Here is a 20054-nt window from a genome sequence, read left to right on the forward strand (position 1 = left end):
TTTCTGTTGGATCAGCCATTATTCTGTTTTAATGTGAAGGAACCGGGTCGGGTTCTCTGCGTGCGACAACAACACAGCTAATGATATGCAGTCCACTAACACCACAAAACAACCGGCTCCCAGCTCCTAACGCCGACTAATTGCTAATTTTATCTGGTACGAAATACTACAGTTATCCTGTGTACCACTGGTATTATGTTGTGTTAAGTGTTAATTTACCGCTAAAAAGCAAACATGGAGCGTTTTTTTTTTATACTAGCCTATAGCGATGCAGCCAGCTACTTCAGCACAGATCCACTGTTGTTTGCTTCATAACGTTCAGTATAGATTTATTGTGGTTTTACTGATACTCTGGTAGACAGCTTCTCCACCTCTCAGTCGCCCACATAATCTACAATAATGCAACAAAACAAAGTGGAAGACTCATTCGCTACAGTAATGTTACTTACTGTGATAAAGTGTGACAATCTCATTATAATATTCAGTCCAGCTCACTAACGGTTTCATTATCATCCAGTACATGTAGCTGTGCTGACATTGCTGCCTCCGGTGACAATGCTCAGATAGTAAAGATAGTTACTGAAAAGCAGCAGGCGAGCTAATGGATATGTGTCACGTCTGCTAAATGCAGTCAGTGTACCGTTATCATGTAATGAGCATGGATTAGTTGAACCTCGAGCTCATAAATATAAAACGCTGCAGTGGGAGTTGACCTGAGTTTCCAGCACGTTGTGTAATACTGTCTCCTGGTGTTTTGGTCGCTGAAAACATACATACATATTACTCCTTTTAAAATAATTTAAACACACACAAAAAAGCAGAAGTTTTTATTGTCTTTTGATATTCTCACAATAATCATCTCTTTAGACTGTGCTTAGCCTCTTATCTCTGGTGAGATTTGAAACCAGCATTAGTTCTCATGTAGTAAACAGTGTGACAGAAAGTAGATCAGTTCTTTTTTAATATGATTATGTTTACATGCACACAAGCATCCCAGCGTTGAGTCTTCTTATGGTAATATCTGTGACACAGCATTTTCATGGAACGTGGAGAAACCTGGTTATCCAGCTCCCTGTAGACATGATTCTAACAGTGTCCAGGTTTCTGATAGTGAGGGCTTGTCCTGTGGTGGCGAATGATGAGTGTCTTCTAGCCTAAATGGCTGCAATTTAGGAATTACATTTGTAATCAGTGGAATCAGCATAGTGCAGATTTGCAGTACATTATGTAGATCCATGTCTTTCATTTTTCAAAATCAGGATTTCAAAGTCATTTCTGTAGCGACTGACTTACCTCAGCAGCTGGGACTGGACCCAGTGTAGTTATTTTATCAGAGCGTTCATAGCTTTCTTGACCTTGCCTGTAGTGCCACCATCAGGTCATGTGTCCTTGTTGTGTCCTGATTTTTGGTACGCTCATTCATTTTCCCACATGAATGAGTTCCTATACTTTAATGCCCTCATGGCCTTTCCTCTAGCACCACCCTCAGGAGGTTTACAATCAAAGACCGGAAACCAGGAACATGTTTGAACCTTTAGGCCAGACTATGACAATTGATCCTGCAGTGTAATCAATAATCCTGTGCCTTAAATATATATAGCTGATAATGTGAGCAGCTCAGTGAGCCCCTGAGACAGACTCACGATTAATTATGACAGCTCATGACATTTCTTCAATAGGAGCCACACACACAGCGAAGTGTTTCCCATAAAAACCGTGTAATTATAACTGTATATCACACAGGCGGCCACGCCCCAGCAGCCAGACAAGATGCTAGTTATGTGGAGCAAGGAATGTCCCATCCTAAACGTTTACATCTGAACCAGATATGATCCTGCGTATAATTCATGGGACTGATTATGCATGAAGCTGTGTGCTCTGTAATTACAGCAGCATAAGATTAGTACATGGATGATGGCTGTAACTGTCCCCAGAGCCCCAACAAATGCTGCCGGCTCTAATGTGTGATGTGCACACTGTAGACAGCTATTGGCTCCAAATAGTACTATAAATATAGTAGTATTTTGTATTTATAATAATATGCGGATGTCCATCACCTGAGCTTGCTGTTGCCTTTGTGTGAATGTGTGTTTAAGTTTCTTCTCCTTGGAACTTGGATATCTTTCTCTTGCCTGATGAGACACGCCCTTTCACAATGTTCTTCCTCATCATCTACGGGGCTGTGCGCTCTGTGTAATTATGGCTGCATATAATTAGCATACATAACAGGGAAAGCTTTTCAGAGCCGCCATGATGGATGCAAGTGGTTGTGCAGTGCTGATGGTCCCAGAGGATGCAGCGATTGTTGCTCACATACAGTAGTTTCCCTATCTAACCTCGCAGTGAAACACAGACAGATGTGTCTCTCCCTGTGTGTGTGTGAGTGAGTGAGTGAGTGTGTGTGTGTCTCCTTATATAGCATGTGTGTAGAGGGAGAGGCTGGGGTTTAGATGCAGAATGGGCTCAGCAGCTGTATAGATTAGATAGGTGCTAAAAGGATGCCATTTTGTGTATTATTATTTATTCATTTGTTAGGGAAAGTGCACATTAATCAACATCTGAATGTTTATTCAGACATTATCCATGAATATAAATATACTTTCAGTGTTTCCTGGTAAACAGATTTTTGGTGAAAGGCTAGTTTCACCACAACCAGCTGTTTCAAACTGCTCTATAGACATACTCTGCACTGTTGCTGTTATTTTTCCACACAGAGTTTAGCACACTGTGTGTCTGTCTTCCTGTCAGGGTGAATCAAGAGGTGTCAGCAGACTCCAGAGAAGCTAAGAGTTATCTGAAGAGCCAGAGCACCAAACCGGAGGAGAATGGTGACGAAGAGAAGAGGTCATCGGCCAGCCAAGCGCATCTTCCTGGCCCCAGGTACCCACACACGTCTTTACATAACATAACATTCAACCCCAACACCAACATATACAGATGAATTCATGATGAATGAATGGATTAGATGCAGTGTTTCTCCTGTGAGCACTGTCTGCCTCTGCTCATTCTTCAAAGGACATCTAAATGAAAGGTGCTGTTATAACAGCAGCGCGGCTCCTTAAATGAATAGGGCAGTATGTAATGTGTGTGGTTGACTGAATGTTTGAGTGTGAGCAGAAAGTGAAAGCGAGGGGAGCAGAGGAAAAGATGAGTAGTAAGTCTGTATGTCAGTCTGGCAGTAAATGTACAGTTTACTGGCTGTCTGTCTGTTATTTCCCAACAGCTGGAATAGTGAAGGGGGTTAGCTCTAGCTAACATCTCCCCTGGGCTTCAGACTCTGGTCTGGAAGCTGAGCAAGAAAGCTTACTGTATTTTAACATTAGTTACATTTATAGGAAGAAACATTAATTAGCCGCATGTCATAACTACCTACTTGTCCAGTGTTACGAACACCAGTCACAAGTTAAGACTAAGACTAGCAGTCATCTTATGTGCATGTGTTCTCGCACAGACTTCACTCAGTAAATAAACTGGTAGGCTATGAACTTACGTTACAAGTCACGGAGGATATTTTACGCACGGACCAGGTAAAGCAACATTGAACACACAGGGTGCAGATGTTGGTTTCAGTTGTTTGATAGGCTGCGTCATTAATAAGCCAACATGCTGCTCACCTGCTGCCGTGATAACGGATCGCAGGTGGAAATATACAATAATAAGAATGTTAGTGGTCATTAAAACCTGCTTTCACAGGGTGGTATAATGTGAAAATTTGAGATTTTGTTGCTGGGGGTGCAGGTTTTTACAATGACGATGCTGGCTCAACGTCTGTCTGTCAGCCGTGGACGATGGCATCGTCTATCAGCATAACCCTAATGTCTAATGACCCTGAGGTCATATTAACAGGGTTTCCCTGTCGTTATAAGGTTTATGTGGTGAGGCCCAAAACAGCTGGGGGGCTGTGCCATGAATTTAAAATCACTGTGGAGAACTAACTAAATGTCTTCCTCCAGTAGACTTCTTCTGATATGTTGGCTAACTAATGAATGGCACTGCAAGTGGTCTTGGTGACAGGACCTTCACCACAAAGGAGCTCCAGCGTTGCCTGAGGCATCACATTTGAAGTAATAGTGGTAGAAACTTTAAAGAGATGTGGATATTTGTTGTCTTGTCGAGTAGACTAATCGAAATTAGACTCTATTCACCCTGCACTGTATTTTAGCAATCCTAGGTGTGTGGCAGTTCATTTTGTATTTGAGCTTTCATTTAGACATCAGTGGACTGAATTTCCCCATTACTGTAGGCACTGTGTGTGTGTGCGCACGCGCTTTTCCTTTCCTCCTGTTTTAATACCTTTTGTTGCCATGGCAATAAGTCATCTGGGGATGTGCACATCTTCCCTCCAAAATCCCAGACAGGAAACAGGAAATCATCTTCCAGCAGACAGGAAGTGCAGTGTCTCCAAAAGCTATAAGTTATTTTCCTATTTATCTCAGTTGTGTGTCTGTGTCTGTGGGACACCCAGCAAACAGGAAAGGGCCATCAGCACCACTCCCTCGTTAACCTTGTGTGAGGTTAGTGTTTGTTTGTTGCAGATTGGGATGATAGCACGGCTCTTATGTAACATGGCAGCAGCAGCAGTGTGTGTTACTGCAGGACGGCAGCTTTCTGTGCAGAGTTTTGCTGTGGAATGTGAAAATGTAGAAAACAGAGGAGCAGGTCCTCCTTCAAGTGTTCCAGAATGTGTTTATTAAAATGAAATATTGAGTGGAGCGTCTTTTTAATGTTGTGGTGTTAAATTGTAAAATGATGTCAGCCTCTCATTCCCAGTGAAGTTTTAACAGGGTGCCTGTAGGGCCTTATAAAGGCTTGAATGCAGTTTTATTCAGTACAAGGAGCAACTTTTATTTCATTACACAACTTTGTATGATGAAATGAAAATTTGTAGTCTCTTCATGCTACACACATAGAACTAAAACTTTGCTCCGGTGAACAGGTGACAAGCGCTCTGCGACTAAACGGCAGCGCTCTATGGAGAGTAACCATGGCTCTGATTTGATTACATTACAATACTGTGTTTGCAAACCACATTATTGCACTTTTGTGTATATAGCAGTACATTTAAATTAAAAGTGGCAATATACTACTTTCGAATTCATTATCTGAGTCTGACATTTGGGAAACAGAGTCCATCATGACTGCGTTGGAGCACCAAGCATCATCGACGTAAACGTAAAGTCCGCCTCCTCTCATCTTGCCAGAGTCTTGTGCTCTGACAGCTTGGAACATGCTCTGCAGGTCTCTGTAGATACGTGTGCACAACGGTCTCTGACTTCTGTTGCTTAGCCAACCTGAGTCCCATTTTGTCGAGACTGGACTTTTAGGAGCAGCCCTAAGTCCTTGGCGAGCATGGTACCTATACCGGCTCTCTTTCCTTTCCTCTGAGAGGCCACCACACTTGCAGTGGTGCATCGTCTGGTGGATCTGTCTAAAGTCCAAAAACCCAGCTTCCTTCCCCAGTGACTGTATTTCTGTCATAGGTAACACGTGTTTCAGCAATAAGACTGAAAAATGCTGATGAAAAACAAAAGTATAGTGAAGTTTGAAGGCGCTATCAGCTGCTGCATCTACATGTGCTGATGTTGCCATAAAAAACTTAAATGTATTATTGAATAAAAAAAAACATTTTTGCAGATTTCTTTTACAACAGAATCAGGACCACCAGGTGCACATTTTAGACAGAGAAGATGGATGGTTTGAAAGAGGTGTCAAGGAAGCATCTACACCAGGGTTGAGAAGCCGTCATTGAACAGGGGAGGGGGTCTACGCCACCACTTATCCCCCACTTACAATGCTGTCCTTTCATCACTTCCCAGGAAACTCAACAACAAACGTAACCTATTGGCCTCAGGTGAAGATGCCAACGATGGTCGTTCAGTCTTGGCCACAGGTAGTCTTAACGACTGTAATGACTGTCGTCACAGCAACAAGGAACACTAACGAACCAGCGGTATCGATGACCCGGGCCAACGACCCCACTGAGGTTAAATAGCTGAGTTTCCCTGCCAGTCAGTCAGAACTGAAGAAGTCCTTTGGATGAGGGACGAAACATCTTCCAGTATCTTCAACCAAGTCCAGTTGCCCTTCATTTTAACCCCTCGTTGGATAACTATGACCTGGATGACTGAGAATCTTCATAGACAACAGAATCAGGAGTTTTGATGTACCGTTTCTCTTTCTGAGAGTGAGATGTTCAGATGGATATCCATCTCATGTCTGTGTGTTAAATACAGAGCTGCAGTGAGGGTGTTAGTTTAGCTTAGCATAAAGACTGGAAGGTATTCTAAAAAACATTAGAAAAAAAAAACGCACCTCGAGACCGTGGACTCCTATATCGCGGATTCAGTCTCAGTTTCCTAACCGTGACATGTTATAAATAATAAGTGTCTGTAGGTGTATTTTGAGCTTCGAACAGAGCAAATGCCAGCTGTTTCCCTCTGCCTTTATGCTAAGCTATGCTAACCACGTCCTGACTCCAGCTCCAAACAGACAACAAACACACAGACATGATGGACATCGCTCAACTTTTCATCTTACTCCCAAAAGGAAAGGGAATAAGCATGTTGACCTACTCTAACATATTGTACAGCTCTGTTTACCTGAGCATTAACCTTTATACTCCCAGCTGCTCCTGACTGCAGGCGCAAAGCTTGTTGCAAGTACATTTGCAGTTTACTAGATGTCCAGGCTTTATATATGACATTACAATGTTCAAAAAGTAACAAGCCTGATTAAATTGTACCACTAACTTAACATTAAATGTAACTCTCTAATATAGACAAACAACCTGTTTGAACCTTTATACTAAATGGGTTTGGGTTATGGATATGTACTTAGATGCAGCAGGGTCCAACCAATAAACTCTCATTTTATTTCCATAAATGGAAAAAAAAAGTATCAAATATTTATGAAATGGTGTTACACAAGATTCCACTGTAAGGGTTTAGTTTAACTGAAGGTGACAGTTTCTCAGGAAAATGTCTGCAGAATGGATTTAGCATCACTGCTGGTTATTAAGTAATGCATGTCCCGGGGAGATGCAGAGACATCAGTAAGAATCACAAACAAACAGCAAAACAGAAGCCACACATGCTACACTTACAAGAAATTCTAGTGTCTGAATATATTAACAGTACAGGTGGAAGAGATTAACTGTGGCTGCAGTGCAAGCCCACTCTGAAGTTATTGGACTATTCATGAACACGTCTCAGCCTGCACAAGGACACGTGTTAGGACACACGCACACACTTGAAGCAGGAGCACTACAGCAGCTGGCTTGGCTGTGTGTGGTGAAGCACTAGGAATAGAGACTATACAGAGAACCAAGATGTTTAGTCATAGAAGGAGTTTGCACTGCACACTATAAACTAAACTAGCAAATTTGAATTGTCTCAATTTAAAGCCGTGTTAAAATACTCTAAACAAGTTTGGAAATGTGGCATTTGGTTGAGCTTCACTGCATGAGCAAACCAAACATCAACACATTGCACATACATTTAAGTGCTTTAATGAGGTTCTTGTGGCTGTGTGTAATTGTGGAATACCAACATGACTGTAATTATCAGTGTCAGTGTCCGGTCATGCAGCAGTAAATGAAAAGCTCGGCCTACTGTGGTCTCCAGTAGAACGTGCTTTCACAAAACTTTAAACTTATGCTTATTAGTCATTCAACTTAAATCTCATCACTGCTCACTCTTAATCATGCTTTATCATTCAACTTGAACCTCCTCATCAGACTGTTCACTTTCTACAATCAGCCTCTTCTGGGCTCCTGGTTCTGACAGAGCCCTGGGGCCACAGCATCACAAGGTTTGTGGGATCACCATTTTTTTATACAGCCCATGGATCATTCTCCTTGATCTGTGGGGAGGACAGCAGGACCAACAGAAGATCTGACTGGACCGCCATCTACCTGCTAAAAGCACTCCTAGTACAACTTTTGTAATCCGCTCCTAACACTAGCTTTCACGCTGGCTTATTTCACGGGGGTATTCGGCCAACCTGCCGGCTTGCTGCACTTTATGAAATGTATGGAGCAGATTTTATCCGCCTCTGAGCAGGGAAAGTTGATGACAGACAGAGACAGAAAGACGGAACGATCTGTTTGTGAAAAGCCACAGCTGACGTGCCGCGGCACGCCGCTGGTTCCTCTGGACAGCTACGTGACTGCGGGATAAAGGCCTTTTCACATGGGATAAAGCTGCAAACTTTTGTTCAGTATGAAGAAGCGAATGCAACGTAAATGCGGATATCCTTTCCGCGCTGATCTCCGTATGAAAGCGGCTACACTCTCATGGTGCGTTCCATTTGATTTGGGAAGTCGGAAATTTAAAAGTCGGATCTCCTACTTGGAAAGTCGGAGCACGGCACTACCATGGGGTAGTGTATCTTGTATCTCAAGATGGCTGCTCTGAGTATCTGAGTAAGCTGTAGTTTATATTGTTTATTAGTACTTCTGTGTACTTGTGTCTCATATAAATTTTCCAACACAAAGTGTGACAGTTCACTTCCCCAGTCCGACTGCTGTTGTGCCGTTGCCTGTTGTGGGCTACCTTCCTGCTGGCTTGGCTTCACAGCATCTGTTGATGGGTCAAGCCTCTGTGGTCTTGGTGACAGCGTCTGGTCTGGACGTTAAAACGAGACCGTTTGGATCTCACTCTTCGTATGGCCCTGATTAATGTCAGATCACAGGCCAAGAAAACTTTTGTGCGGAATTACTTTTTTACATCCCATAAATTGGACTTTATGCTGCTGACCGAGACTTGGCCTCTTGTTGGTGAGTCCGCCCCCTTTTCTGAGCTCCTCCCTTCAGACTGTACATTTTTTAGGTCTCTGTGCACCACTGGCAAAGGTGGAGTACTTGCCACCTTCCAGTGTGGGCTGTCTGCATCTGTCACCTATTCTATTTGAATGAAACGGATCCTCTCGGACGCTGTGTGCGGTTGTGTATCGTCCACCGGAATTCAACAAGGATTTTATGCAAGAGTTTGCTGATTTTATAGCAGGTATCAGGTTAAACTATGACCATTTTATAATTTCTGGTGACTTTAATTTACATGTATGCTGTGATCCACCTGCAACGCACAAATCTCCCGGTGCAGACTCACTCCCTGCTCATTTTTATACATAAAATATTTAAAAAATGTTTGCAGGTCACAGATGTGCGAGTAGTTGTAAAAAATACCGTCTCAAAAAATGTTGCAAAATGCAAGCATTTTGGTTGCTGTCTGGAGCCCTGCTGAGTGTGGCTTTGAGTTGAGCTCATGCATTTTCATCGGCCCCTCTCTTGTTACGCAGTCTCTGCATGTACACAGTCGTACAAGGCTCCATGACAGAGTTGTTTGTTCTAGAAACAGCTGATACTGAAATCCTCTCTTTGTCACACACAGTGCAACTCCCAGTGTAACTTTCATACCTGTTCACCGTGATGAATACATTTGTTCCAGTTTACTGTAGTGATGTGCATCTGGTGGAATCCTTCCACTTCTGTTCATGTGAGTTTAAAAAGTCATTTTGACTGAGAAGACTGTGACAGAATAAGATGACCATAGAACAGAAACATTTGCTTTGTCCTTCATTATAATGTTTCTGCCATGTAGCAGGAGCATGATTGGCTGCTGTAGCATTTCACCTTGAGTGTGAGTCTATTTGGGTCAACTAAAGGTTCCCCCTCTTGTGTTTGCAGCGCCAAGCGGCCGGCTGGCATGACGAGCCTCCTGAGTCGTATCGGGGGGAAAAAACCCAAGATGAGCACACTGGAAAAATCTAAGATGGACTGGGACGCTTTTAAATCAGAGGAGGGCATCACTGAGGAGCTGGCCATCCACAACCGAGGCAGAGAGGGGTAAGAGACTGTCAGTGTGCGGTGGTGTTCACCTGTGAAGTGTTCATTGGAATTGGAATAAAATGCTAGGGTTTAACTCCTACTACATCATTAGGGCTTTTACTGAATCCTAAAACACATGTTGCCTTTTAGCTGGAAGCAATTACTGCTTTCAGCTAAACAGCAGCAGACTTGAGTCTAGCATTTAGCATTGATGGATTCAAATGTCAGTTCAGTTCTCATGATCCATGTTGAGTAGCAGTGGATATGTTGTACAGAGAGTGTAGAAAATGCAGTACAGAAATTAAATGTTTTGAAAAAGGCAATTTTGAGGTCACCGTGCTATTTGCTAACTATGGAGCCACATGCCAAAGAATGGCAGTCAGTCTGTTCTGCTGTTCATCACTTCTACTGTTTCTACCGGTTTGACAAAACTGTAAACAAGGCTGCAGGAAGTACAGTGGGCTGGGGTTGAAGCAGTGATCTTTAAGAAAAGAAACAGCAGCTCACTGTGTCTCCGTCCGTCTCTGATCTACTTCAGTACTTGAATTTCTCCAGACCTGCATGGGTTTGAGGTGTGGCTATATGCAGTTAGAGCTCAGCAATAAATGAAGATAAGGTTAATACTATGAATAATTCCATCATAGATTTAATAATTAATAGCATATAATATGTGATAATTATAATATGGAGATACAGTGTCCAGTGAGTACTTACAGGGCTAGATGGCAAGCTACTGTAGCTGACAGGCTAACTACAAACATACCAGCCAGCCACCCCAGGGGAATATCCTGAGTGTGTACTGCACTCTGTTAGCTGCTTAATTGTCATTCTGTGCCTGTCTTACACACACACACACACACACACACACACACACACACACACACACACACTGATACCAACATGTACTAACTACTTCTAACCAAGCAAAAGGAAGGGGGCTACTCAGACACAATAGGGACTCAAATCATTCTTTGCGCACGCACGCACGCACGCACGCACAGGGGGAAAATTGTGTAACTGCTTCCTGTGCCAGGTGGAGAGAGGTGTGTGTGTGTGTGTGTGTGAGATGAGCACATTGCTTCTATATTTGTCCTTAATTGTATTTTTAGTATGTGTTTGTACTTGATCAAAGTAGGTCTGATGTTCTGTGTGTGTGTTTTAGGTATGTGGAGAGGAAGAACTTCTTGGAGCGCGTCGACCACCGGCAGTTTGAGATAGAAAAAGCTGTGCGACTGAGCAACATGAAACAGTGAAACTCACAGTACACACACACAGCGTGGAACCGATGTTTAGACTTCCTGTATCCAGCTTTCTCTCTCCCTCTAATGACAGAGTTGCTATTCCCCCACTAAGAGGAGTTCTGGTGCTGTGGCTTGAGTCTATATCAGGATGGGGATATTAATAGGCAGTGTGTGTGGTGGGGTGGGGTGAGTGTTCCTGTACTTCCATCCTTTTGAGAACCAATTTGAGTTTCAAACCTTTACAGTGAGGACGTTTTTGGAAAGTGAGGTTGTTCTTGGTTATTCTGGTCTATTTACAACTTTTGTCTTATTTTTGTAGTTGTGACCATTATTTCTAACTGTAATTAATAACATTGTACCTAACAAGTTAAGTGCTGAGATGTGGGAACACAGTGACAGTCACTGAAAAAATGTATCTCATAAATACTTTAATGCATATGTTAGGATCTGGTTAAGGTTGCATTAAAGGTTGAGGTTGGGTCGGACAGCGGGTATTTTTTGGCACTGTAAATTTCCCTTTAAAGTTCACCTTCAGACCCTGCTTCCACATGGCAAGAACATGTTATCTGTGCAGTCAGTCGATCTCAGCCAGGTGTAATCTACATCTATAGAGGGTGATCTCATCCTGAGGAGAAAAAAATACCCCAAGAAGTTGAAAGGTCACCTATAACTCCGCCTCTTTCTGCTACCTCAAGCTGCTCAACAAAAAGCTTCAGGTGCTACCTTCCTCGGCAAAAGAAAACTGTTTCAGCGGTGTCAGATGGTTTGAACTCGAGTCAGGAGAGTTTCATGTCCATCAAAGTTTTAGAAATACTCCAAGCGATAGTCACCTAATATTGCAGAAGGAATCCTGCCCCAGACACTACGTTACGTAGTGCTGATGGTTAAAGCCCCCATGTGTAGGTTTTGAACATTTCTGACTTTATCATTTCCTATTTGTACAATAAAATAACACAGGAGTGAATGAATGCTGTGAGGTTTGATATGTGTCAGATGTTTGGTTAGATTCAGACCATTTTTGACTATCTTCCATTCTTTCAGTGTTGATGTAATGCCTTTTAAGTTTGAACATTTTCATACTTTGTATCATGAGACACTGAAACACCATGCTGACCACTGAAATGCTGATAATGTGTTCATGCTTTCTGCGGACCCTGTAATGTGTACTACAGTAGAAGTGTAATCAGCCAGATCCATCATATCAGCGGAGGAGCACACTGGTTGGAGCAGATGTGATGGCTGATATCGGCCTGTCCATCAGGTGTTGCTTTGTCCTGTTGAGCTGACAGGTGGAGCGTATGCATTGTTAGTTTGACTGGAGGTTTGATACAGTGCTCTGTTTCTTCATGTAAAAGTTAAACATCCAATAAACACAAACGGATCATTTTAAGTCTGCTGGCTGATTTATTTTTCTTTGCTGAGATGCCAAACTGTTCCTGCTGTAATTCTACTGCTGACTGCACTGACCACCTGCTTTATTTTGTTAGTGCATGACAGGAAGAGCAATGTATTGGATAGCACTGTTGGCGGCCGCACCCTCACACCCCATACCAAAAGGCTTATTGTAATGTGTATCAGTGTAGTTGTCCATGTAAAAAATTGGAAATAGTATAGTAAAATAATAGTAGTTTGACAAAATGATCTTAACTCGAGGTCCAACAGCATCTCATGGTTCAGCATCAAATTGAAGTTGACTTAATTGTCATGGAGATGGCTCTGTTTTCATTACTAGCCAACTCCATGACAGCTGAGCCAGTTAGGACTGAACTTCCACGATCAGATCTGATCCTGTTTTTCATTTGTCAGATCAGGGAGCTCAAACCTCTAAGCCCTGTCCAGAAAACTGAAAACATAAGTCCAAATCGAAACGTCCCCTGTGAAGTTTTCTTCATAAATTTAAACTGTTTACCTGTTCGTTTGTTGGATGAATATAATCTAATCATGATGATGATGAAATCCATCAACTGCAGTATGTCAGGTGGACCACAATGACTGGATCAGACTAGAATTGACTAAAACGACATCAGCATTCTGTATATCCTCTACAATGGATTGTGAATGTGTCTGAAAATAGCTTCTGTTGTTTAAACCACAGCAGGGATTCTGATTGTGTTCCTGCAGAAAACACACACACACACACACACACACACACACTGACACACAAATAGTCAGAAAGGGCAGCTGGGCTCAGCCATACCACACACCATCCTGACAATTCATCCATTCCAGCTATTCCAATCATAAAGACCTACTGATTTCAAGCAGCTCTCTGTTACCAGAGGTGTGTTTATGAATAACAGACTCAGTTTCCAGAGTTTGCTAATAGATTTTCAAATTGTAAGGAGAGATGTGAGGACCTCTGCATGCAGTACAAACATGTTGAAATGTCTTCATACTGCATATGTTCTTTAATATTGAAATTGAACACTGGTCTATGTTGTATAGTGAACCAATACCGTATTTAAACCATTCAAATCTCCCAAACATACAGCAGCATGACCTGCAGAGCAGCTGTCTGCAGGCTGATGTTAAGTTTTATTAGATCTTAGTGCTGCATTTGATACCATTGACCATCAGATCCTATTACAGAGACTGGAACATTTCATTAAAGGAACCGCTCTAAGCTGGTTTAAGTCCTATTTATCAGATCGATTTCAGTTTGTACATGTTAACGAGTCTTCCATGCACGCCAAAGTTAGTCATGGAGTTCCACAAGGATCTGTCCTCGGACCAATCCTGTTCACTTTATATATGCTTCCTTTAGGCAATATTATCAGGAAATGTTCCATAAGCTTTCATTGTTATGCAGATGATACTCAGTTATATCTATCGATCAAACCAGATGAAACTAATCAGTTAGCTAAACTTCAAATGTGCCTTCAGGATGTTAAAACCTGGATGACCTGTAATTTTCTAATGTTAAACTCAGATAAAACTGAAGTTATTGTTCTGGGGCCTAAGCACCTCCGTGATACATTATCTAAAGATATAGTTTCCCTGGATGGCATCGCCCTGGCCTCCAGCACCACTGTGAGGAATCTTGGAGTTATCTTTGATCAGGACATGTCATTTAAGTCTCACATTAAGCAAATTTCAAGGACCGCCTTTTTTCACCTTTGTAATATTATAATCAGGAACATCCTGTCTAAAAATGATGCAGAAAAACTAGTCCACACATTTGTTATTTCTAGGCTGGATTACTGCAATTCCTTATTATCAGGCTGCTCGAAAAAGTCCATTAAGACTCTTCAGCTGATCCAGAATGCTGCAGCACGTGTTCTGACAGGAACCATAGGATAGGATCATATTTCTCCTGTTTTAGCTTCTTTGCATTGGCTTCCAGTAAAATCCAGAATAGAATTTAAAATCATTCTTCTTACCTACAAAGCTCTTAATGGTCAGTCACCATCTTATCTTAAAGAGCTCATAGTACCTTACTACCCCACCAGAGCACTGCGCTCCCAGAATGCAGGGTTACTTGTGGTTCCTAGAGTCTCCAAAAGTAGACTAGGAGACAGAGCGTTCAGCTATCAAGCTCCTCTCCTGTGGAACCAGGTTCCAGTTTGGGTTCAGGAGGCAGACACCATCTCCACATTTAAGAGTAGGCTTAAGACTTTCCTCTTTGATAAAGCTTATAGTTAGGGCTGGCTCAGGTGAGTCCTGAACCATCCCTTAGTTATGCTGCTATAGGCCTAGACTGCCGGGGGATTTCCCACGATGCACTGAGCTCCTCTCTCCTCTACTTTCTCTCCCTCTGTATGCAACCTCATCCCATTATTGCATGTTACTAACACAACTTCTCCCCTTTCTGGTAGTCTTGTGCTTTCTCGTCCCTCTCCTCTCTCCTCCTATCACTTCCTGCAGGTGTTTCTGGCTCTGGAGCTGTGGAGTCTGGATCTGTGGTTGCGAGTCACCTGCTACAACTATTGTTACTAGTCCTATTGTTATTATTGTTATTATTATCATTAACATTACGATTATTATCACAGGCATTACTGTATTTATCTGTACCATTTTTCATTTAGTCTATAGCAACATCACCTTTACTGTCTGTACCTCTGTGCGCATATTATGTAGGCTGCCTTCCATCTCTCTCTCTCTCTCTCTGTCTCTCTGCCCTCTCTCTCTCTCTCTCTCTCACCCCAACCGGTCGAGGCAGATGGCCGCCCACCCTGAGCCATGGTTCTGCTCGAGGTTTCTGCCTCTTAAAAGGAAGTTTTTCCTTGCCTCTGTCGCCTAGTGCTGCTCTTGGTGGGAACTGTTGGGCTTCTGTAAATATCATGGCAGAGTATGGTCTAGACCTGCTCTTTTATGAAAAGCGCTGTGAGATAACTGTTTGGCGCTATATAAATAAAATTGAATTGGACTGAATATACATCATTTGTAGTAAATTGTCCTTTAAAGGTGTGTTCCATAAATGCCCCTTTGGTACCGTGCAGTGGAGGTGAAGTGCGCTGTAGGTTGTGGGAAGTGAAGTCCTTGCAGTGAGACTGTTCCTTTAAGGCTGGCCGGGATCGTCCCTGTGGGCGCACGGCAGCAGACAGCGGCAGAGGCGGCGCTCTTCCCCGTCCGCTAACGGTACAGACCTGTCAGCATAACGGCGGTCGCTTCACCTCCCGTGTCATCTTTTACTAGCTTTACTGAAACATTCCTAAAGGGGTCGGAGAAAGAATCCGTGGGAGAAGAGAGGAGCGGCGTAGGGACACGCAGGGCGGGAGGCGGAGTAGAGAGAGCCGGGTCTGCTGGACGCTGAGGCGGCCGCGCCGCTGCTGCTGCTGCTGCCGCCGCAAAGCCTGCTTTTTCTGCGGACACATTTTACACTTTCACTCCCGACTCAGCGAAGCCCCGACCCCTCTGTGGAGCTGGATGTTTGCCTTTCCTACAGATTTCACCATGGAATGGATGAAGGAGGACTGACACTTGGGGAGCCGTGAAGAAAAGATCGATCTGTTGGAAAAGTAGCATCTGGAAAAAGCCCACCAGGAGCCGAGGAGAGTGACAGCAGCAGCAAAATGTCTGTCCCTGTAAGTATGCCAGCCCCGAGGCTCAGGAAATACTTTTTTTCTGTCCTTCAACGTTTGCTATTAGCTGCTTAGGGGTGATTCTTCTTCATGGTAGAGCAAGACTTAACACGGTTTACCAATTGACAGTTCTTCTCCATCCAGCACACACCCAGGTAAACCGTTCCACCAAGCACCACTATTAAAATATCAACTTTCAGAACTGATATTAGCCTGTTGGTCATTAAAATCGCTGGCTGCTGTAAGCCCATTCTGAAAATGCACACTACATTGGACTTTAGTGTTAACGTCACTTGGTTAGTCTGCTGGAAGAACCAATTGACTGCTATGCTCAAGTGTAATACCAGCTAGCTACTGGAGCTTTGCTCATTAGTAAAGGGGCATTAATGTGCCAGGTCTGTGAGTGCTCTTTGGTTGAAGGCCCTATACTGGGTCTGTAGTGTTATACTGTAGCTATTCTGGGCAGGCCTGGCCTGTCAACACACAGACACAGCTGATCTCACTGCTTGTGTGTGTTCTTGGGATGGATTTATGTCTGGGATTTTCTAGTGCAGGCTGCTGCTGTTGTTCTTCATCACATTCCTCAGGATCTGTTTCACAAACTCTGCCTGGAGTGAGTGTGTGTGTGTGTGTGTGTGTGTGTGTGTGTGCACGTGTCAGCCCTGTGTAGTCAGCTACACCACAAATGGAAAACGGCTTACATTTATTGGATGACTTCCATCATTAGGAATGCACACTGGTGACAATGAAATTTCCACTGTCCATGTGGTTGATAATACTTCATTTCCTCAGCAGAGTACCATATGTGTAGTTTCAGAGTACCTGTTGTGCTGTATACACAAGCAGATGTGCACTCCATAAAACACTGCTTCGTTATGCCCAGATTCATTGCTAGTACTAGTTGATTTCCAGTGGGATTTCAGAGGGAATTCACGAGTGTGTGCATGTTTGCTCTTGCATTTTTTGTTGCCACAGGCTTTTAAAGCCTTCTTGGAATATGCTGTCAGTTTTTGTAAAATGAAAATGAAAATATGCTCCTTTCAGGCACTGCCAGTTGATTGTAAAATGCACATAAAGTTAGATATCACCTATAACCAACCAAAGTTGGCATGTACTGTCGAACATGTAGAACATTAGAACATTAGAACAGAATAGCCTATTGTAGCTATTAAGGCTTATGCACTAGTAAATAACTAGTGAATCACATATGAAGTATATAAAGGTATGTTTTGTGATGTGTTGTTGATTGACAGCTCTCTCGGCATATCAGAGCCAGCTGTGGTGGTTGCTGCTCTCTACAGAGGACCAGGCTGTCATCTGTATGAATGTATATTAGTCGCAGTGTGGAAAGGTGTTGGTCTCCACCCGCTGAGGTGCCGAGGTGGGACTGCTGTTCACTTTGTCAGTGTGGAAGGATGTGTTCTGATCTGCTATACCTGGCATGCACACACAGACCTGCTGCCTCCTGCTGTCTGACGAGACACTCAAACATGTGCGTTCCTGACACGGGAACACAAAGGCAGAAATTGTGATGATGCCATTAAAGTGTGTGTGTGTGGGTGTGGATGATACAGACAGACAGACACCAAATGTTCAGCTGGGTGCTTCTCAAACTGTGAAATATCAGTTGAAAAGCTTACTTTTCAGGATAACCTCATGTTTTACAGTGGTCTCTGGAGGGATACATATGTTTAAGCCATTGGTTAGAAATGTTTCAGTATTGTTTCAGAGAAAGCTTGAGCCATAATCCAAAATTGATCAGAAATCCAAACTGGATGAGTCCATTTGCTCATTTTATGAGTTCTACAAAGCTTAGCTTCTAATTTCATTCCAGCATTAGTTGTGTGACAGCAGAATGTGAAGTGTGCTGATATAGGTCACTGAATTGGCTAAGAAATCTGAGGATTGCCCTGATCAGGTCATGAGAATCACTGACTGGTTCCTGTTCTCAGATATCTTTTACAGATCACCTCTGCATAAGAGACCCTGTAAGTATGTTTCTTTAATGTTCTGTAGCCATGCGAGCGGCACAGCTCTGTGGATGGAAGTTCTTCAGTTGGCTGTTCCTCCATTTGTTCCAGACTGAAATATCTCAACAACGTTTGGATGGATGGCTATCACTTTGCTTCACAGGACAAATTATAATAACTGTGGCAAACCTCACTAGCATGGCTTGAGACTCTTAGTTGTGTTTTCATAAAGTCCTCCAGTCATATCATTTGTAACTCCACATGGAACTCCTCTGTAAAAGTAAATTTAAGACTATTGTAACCTTTAAGTGAGTTTAAAACTGCAGTGAAAGAATTACAATTCTACAAGAATTAATTATCAAAATTGTTGGTTAGTATTCTGTTTATCGACTAATCAATAATGCAACCGATTATTTCAGATCCACTCGGTATGATCGGTGATGATGATACAAGATAGTTCATTTCTTGTGTTGAATATGTGTTGGCAATGCAGTATGAGCAGTCAAAGAAACGGACTGGACTGTTTGTTGAAATTCCAGTGCATTGTCATTGGTTGTTTTAAAATATTAATTTAAATGAAGGGATTCTGATGATCGTATAATTTAGGGCTGTAAAAGATTCATGTCTGTAATTACTGGACACACACAAACAGCATTTCATGGTGGTGGTAGTGTTGGTTCAGCAGCATGTTGCCATGGTTACAGAGAAATAATAAGTGTTTACCTACTAGTGGTGTCTGCTGGTGTGCGTGTGCACATGCACACTGTGTATTTGCTCAATAAGCTGGAGCAAGGAAGTGCATTGTGAGGTGTATTTGCTGTGTACTCCAGATGTTCTCAGGTACCGCTCTGTTACTCTGATACTGACATCTGGTACTGACATCATTAGTGACATCACCACACAGAGCAGAATCAGCCAGTGACCTCCTAGCTTCCACAGCAACCGTTCCCATGATCCCTCTCACCTGGTCAATGTCACATTTATCTGTGCTGTCTCTCCCAATGCGCGCGGACACACACACACACACACACACACACACACACACACACACACACACACTCACAGCTTTCCATGACGCACATGAGCATGGCAGGTTTGCTCCTAGAAAGTGTCTGATTTTGAAGCATGTTAGACTGAGCGTGGGAAAGCTGATGTGGGATGATCCTGAGTGATTGCTCTGCTTCTGTGTGGAGCTCAGCCTAGCTGACTGGCTGGAGGCTCCTCTAGTGTCCATTAGTCTTTTGCTCACGCTTACATGTGGCATCAGAGAAGGGCTGACCTGACAGGTGTTTACATCATTCATGCACACAGACACAATAATAAATGCGTGCATACACAATTCACCTTGAACTCATTGACACCTGAAGCTCACTACCTTTAACAAAAACGTTTTAATTAAATCATTACACTGATGGAAAACATGTAAGTCAGAAGCTCCTGTGACATGAGATAGCTTATACACACACAAACACACACATATATATATATATATAGTAGGGTTGGGCTGATAGACGATGCCATTGGTCCATTGGCGATGGCTGACAGACATCACGACGTAGAGCCGGCATCGTGATTATAAACCCCCCCCCAGCAAAAAATAATCCCAAATTTTCACATTATACCACCCTGTGAAAGCAGGTATTAATGACCACACACATTCTTCTTATTGTTTATTTTTCTTCTTATTGTTTTATTTTTGTTGTAAGTATGCTTTGCACCTGCCTCGGAGTTATTCTCTTCTCTTCTCCGACACACCTACGCCTCAGGTAAACACCGCCTCTCTCTCCCCCTGTCTGCTCCATTTTCTCTGTCAGCAGTAGGCTGTTTTATAAAGTCGATGGAGAATTTGTGTTTTTTCCGTATATTTCCACCTGTGAACGGTAGCAGGTGAGCCGCACGTTGGCTTATTAATGACGCAGCTATCAAACAACTGAAACCAACATCGGCACCCTGTGTGTTCACTGCTGCTTTACCTGGTCCGTGTGAAAAATATCCA

At 42.9% G+C, this 20054-nt stretch overlaps 2 protein-coding genes across 2 annotated transcripts in view; both read left to right on the forward strand.

Annotated features, from left to right (window-relative positions):
• Positions 1 to 1431: 1431 nt before the first annotated feature.
• Positions 1432 to 12457, forward strand: LOC119893069 (craniofacial development protein 1-like). Its single transcript, XM_038704996.1, has 4 exons — positions 1432 to 1492; positions 2715 to 2880; positions 9686 to 9844; positions 10989 to 12457. Exons 1-4 carry the CDS (start codon positions 1432 to 1434, stop codon positions 11077 to 11079), a joined length of 477 nt encoding a protein of 158 aa, XP_038560924.1. The 3' UTR covers positions 11080 to 12457.
• A 3176-nt stretch (positions 12458 to 15633) lies between these two features.
• bcar1 (BCAR1 scaffold protein, Cas family member) overlaps positions 15634 to 20054 on the forward strand; it is a 90072-nt gene continuing 85651 nt past the window's right edge. The window contains exon 1 of the mRNA XM_038707192.1: positions 15634 to 16091. Coding sequence (XP_038563120.1) covers positions 16080 to 16091 — 12 coding nt within the window. The 5' untranslated portion in view covers positions 15634 to 16079. The remainder of the gene's footprint in view (positions 16092 to 20054) is intronic.

The sequence above is a fragment of the Micropterus salmoides genome, unplaced genomic scaffold (assembly GCF_014851395.1).
Source record: "Micropterus salmoides isolate LMB-PRFRI ecotype aquatic unplaced genomic scaffold, ASM1485139v1 Ms_hic_scaffold_8, whole genome shotgun sequence".
Taxonomy (NCBI): Eukaryota; Metazoa; Chordata; class Actinopteri; order Centrarchiformes; family Centrarchidae; genus Micropterus; species Micropterus salmoides.

Bases quoted from the DNA above. Each gene is read 5' to 3' on its own strand.
- LOC119893069 (XM_038704996.1), top strand. From the start codon at position 1,432: ATGAATGAGTTCCTATACTTTAATGCCCTCATGGCCTTTCCTCTAGCA. The intron at 2,881-9,685 runs GTACCCACACAC...TTGTGTTTGCAG, and splicing joins GCGCATCTTCCTGGCCCCAG to CGCCAAGCGGCCGGCTGGCA. The intron at 9,845-10,988 runs GTAAGAGACTGT...TGTGTGTTTTAG, and splicing joins CACAACCGAGGCAGAGAGGG to GTATGTGGAGAGGAAGAACT.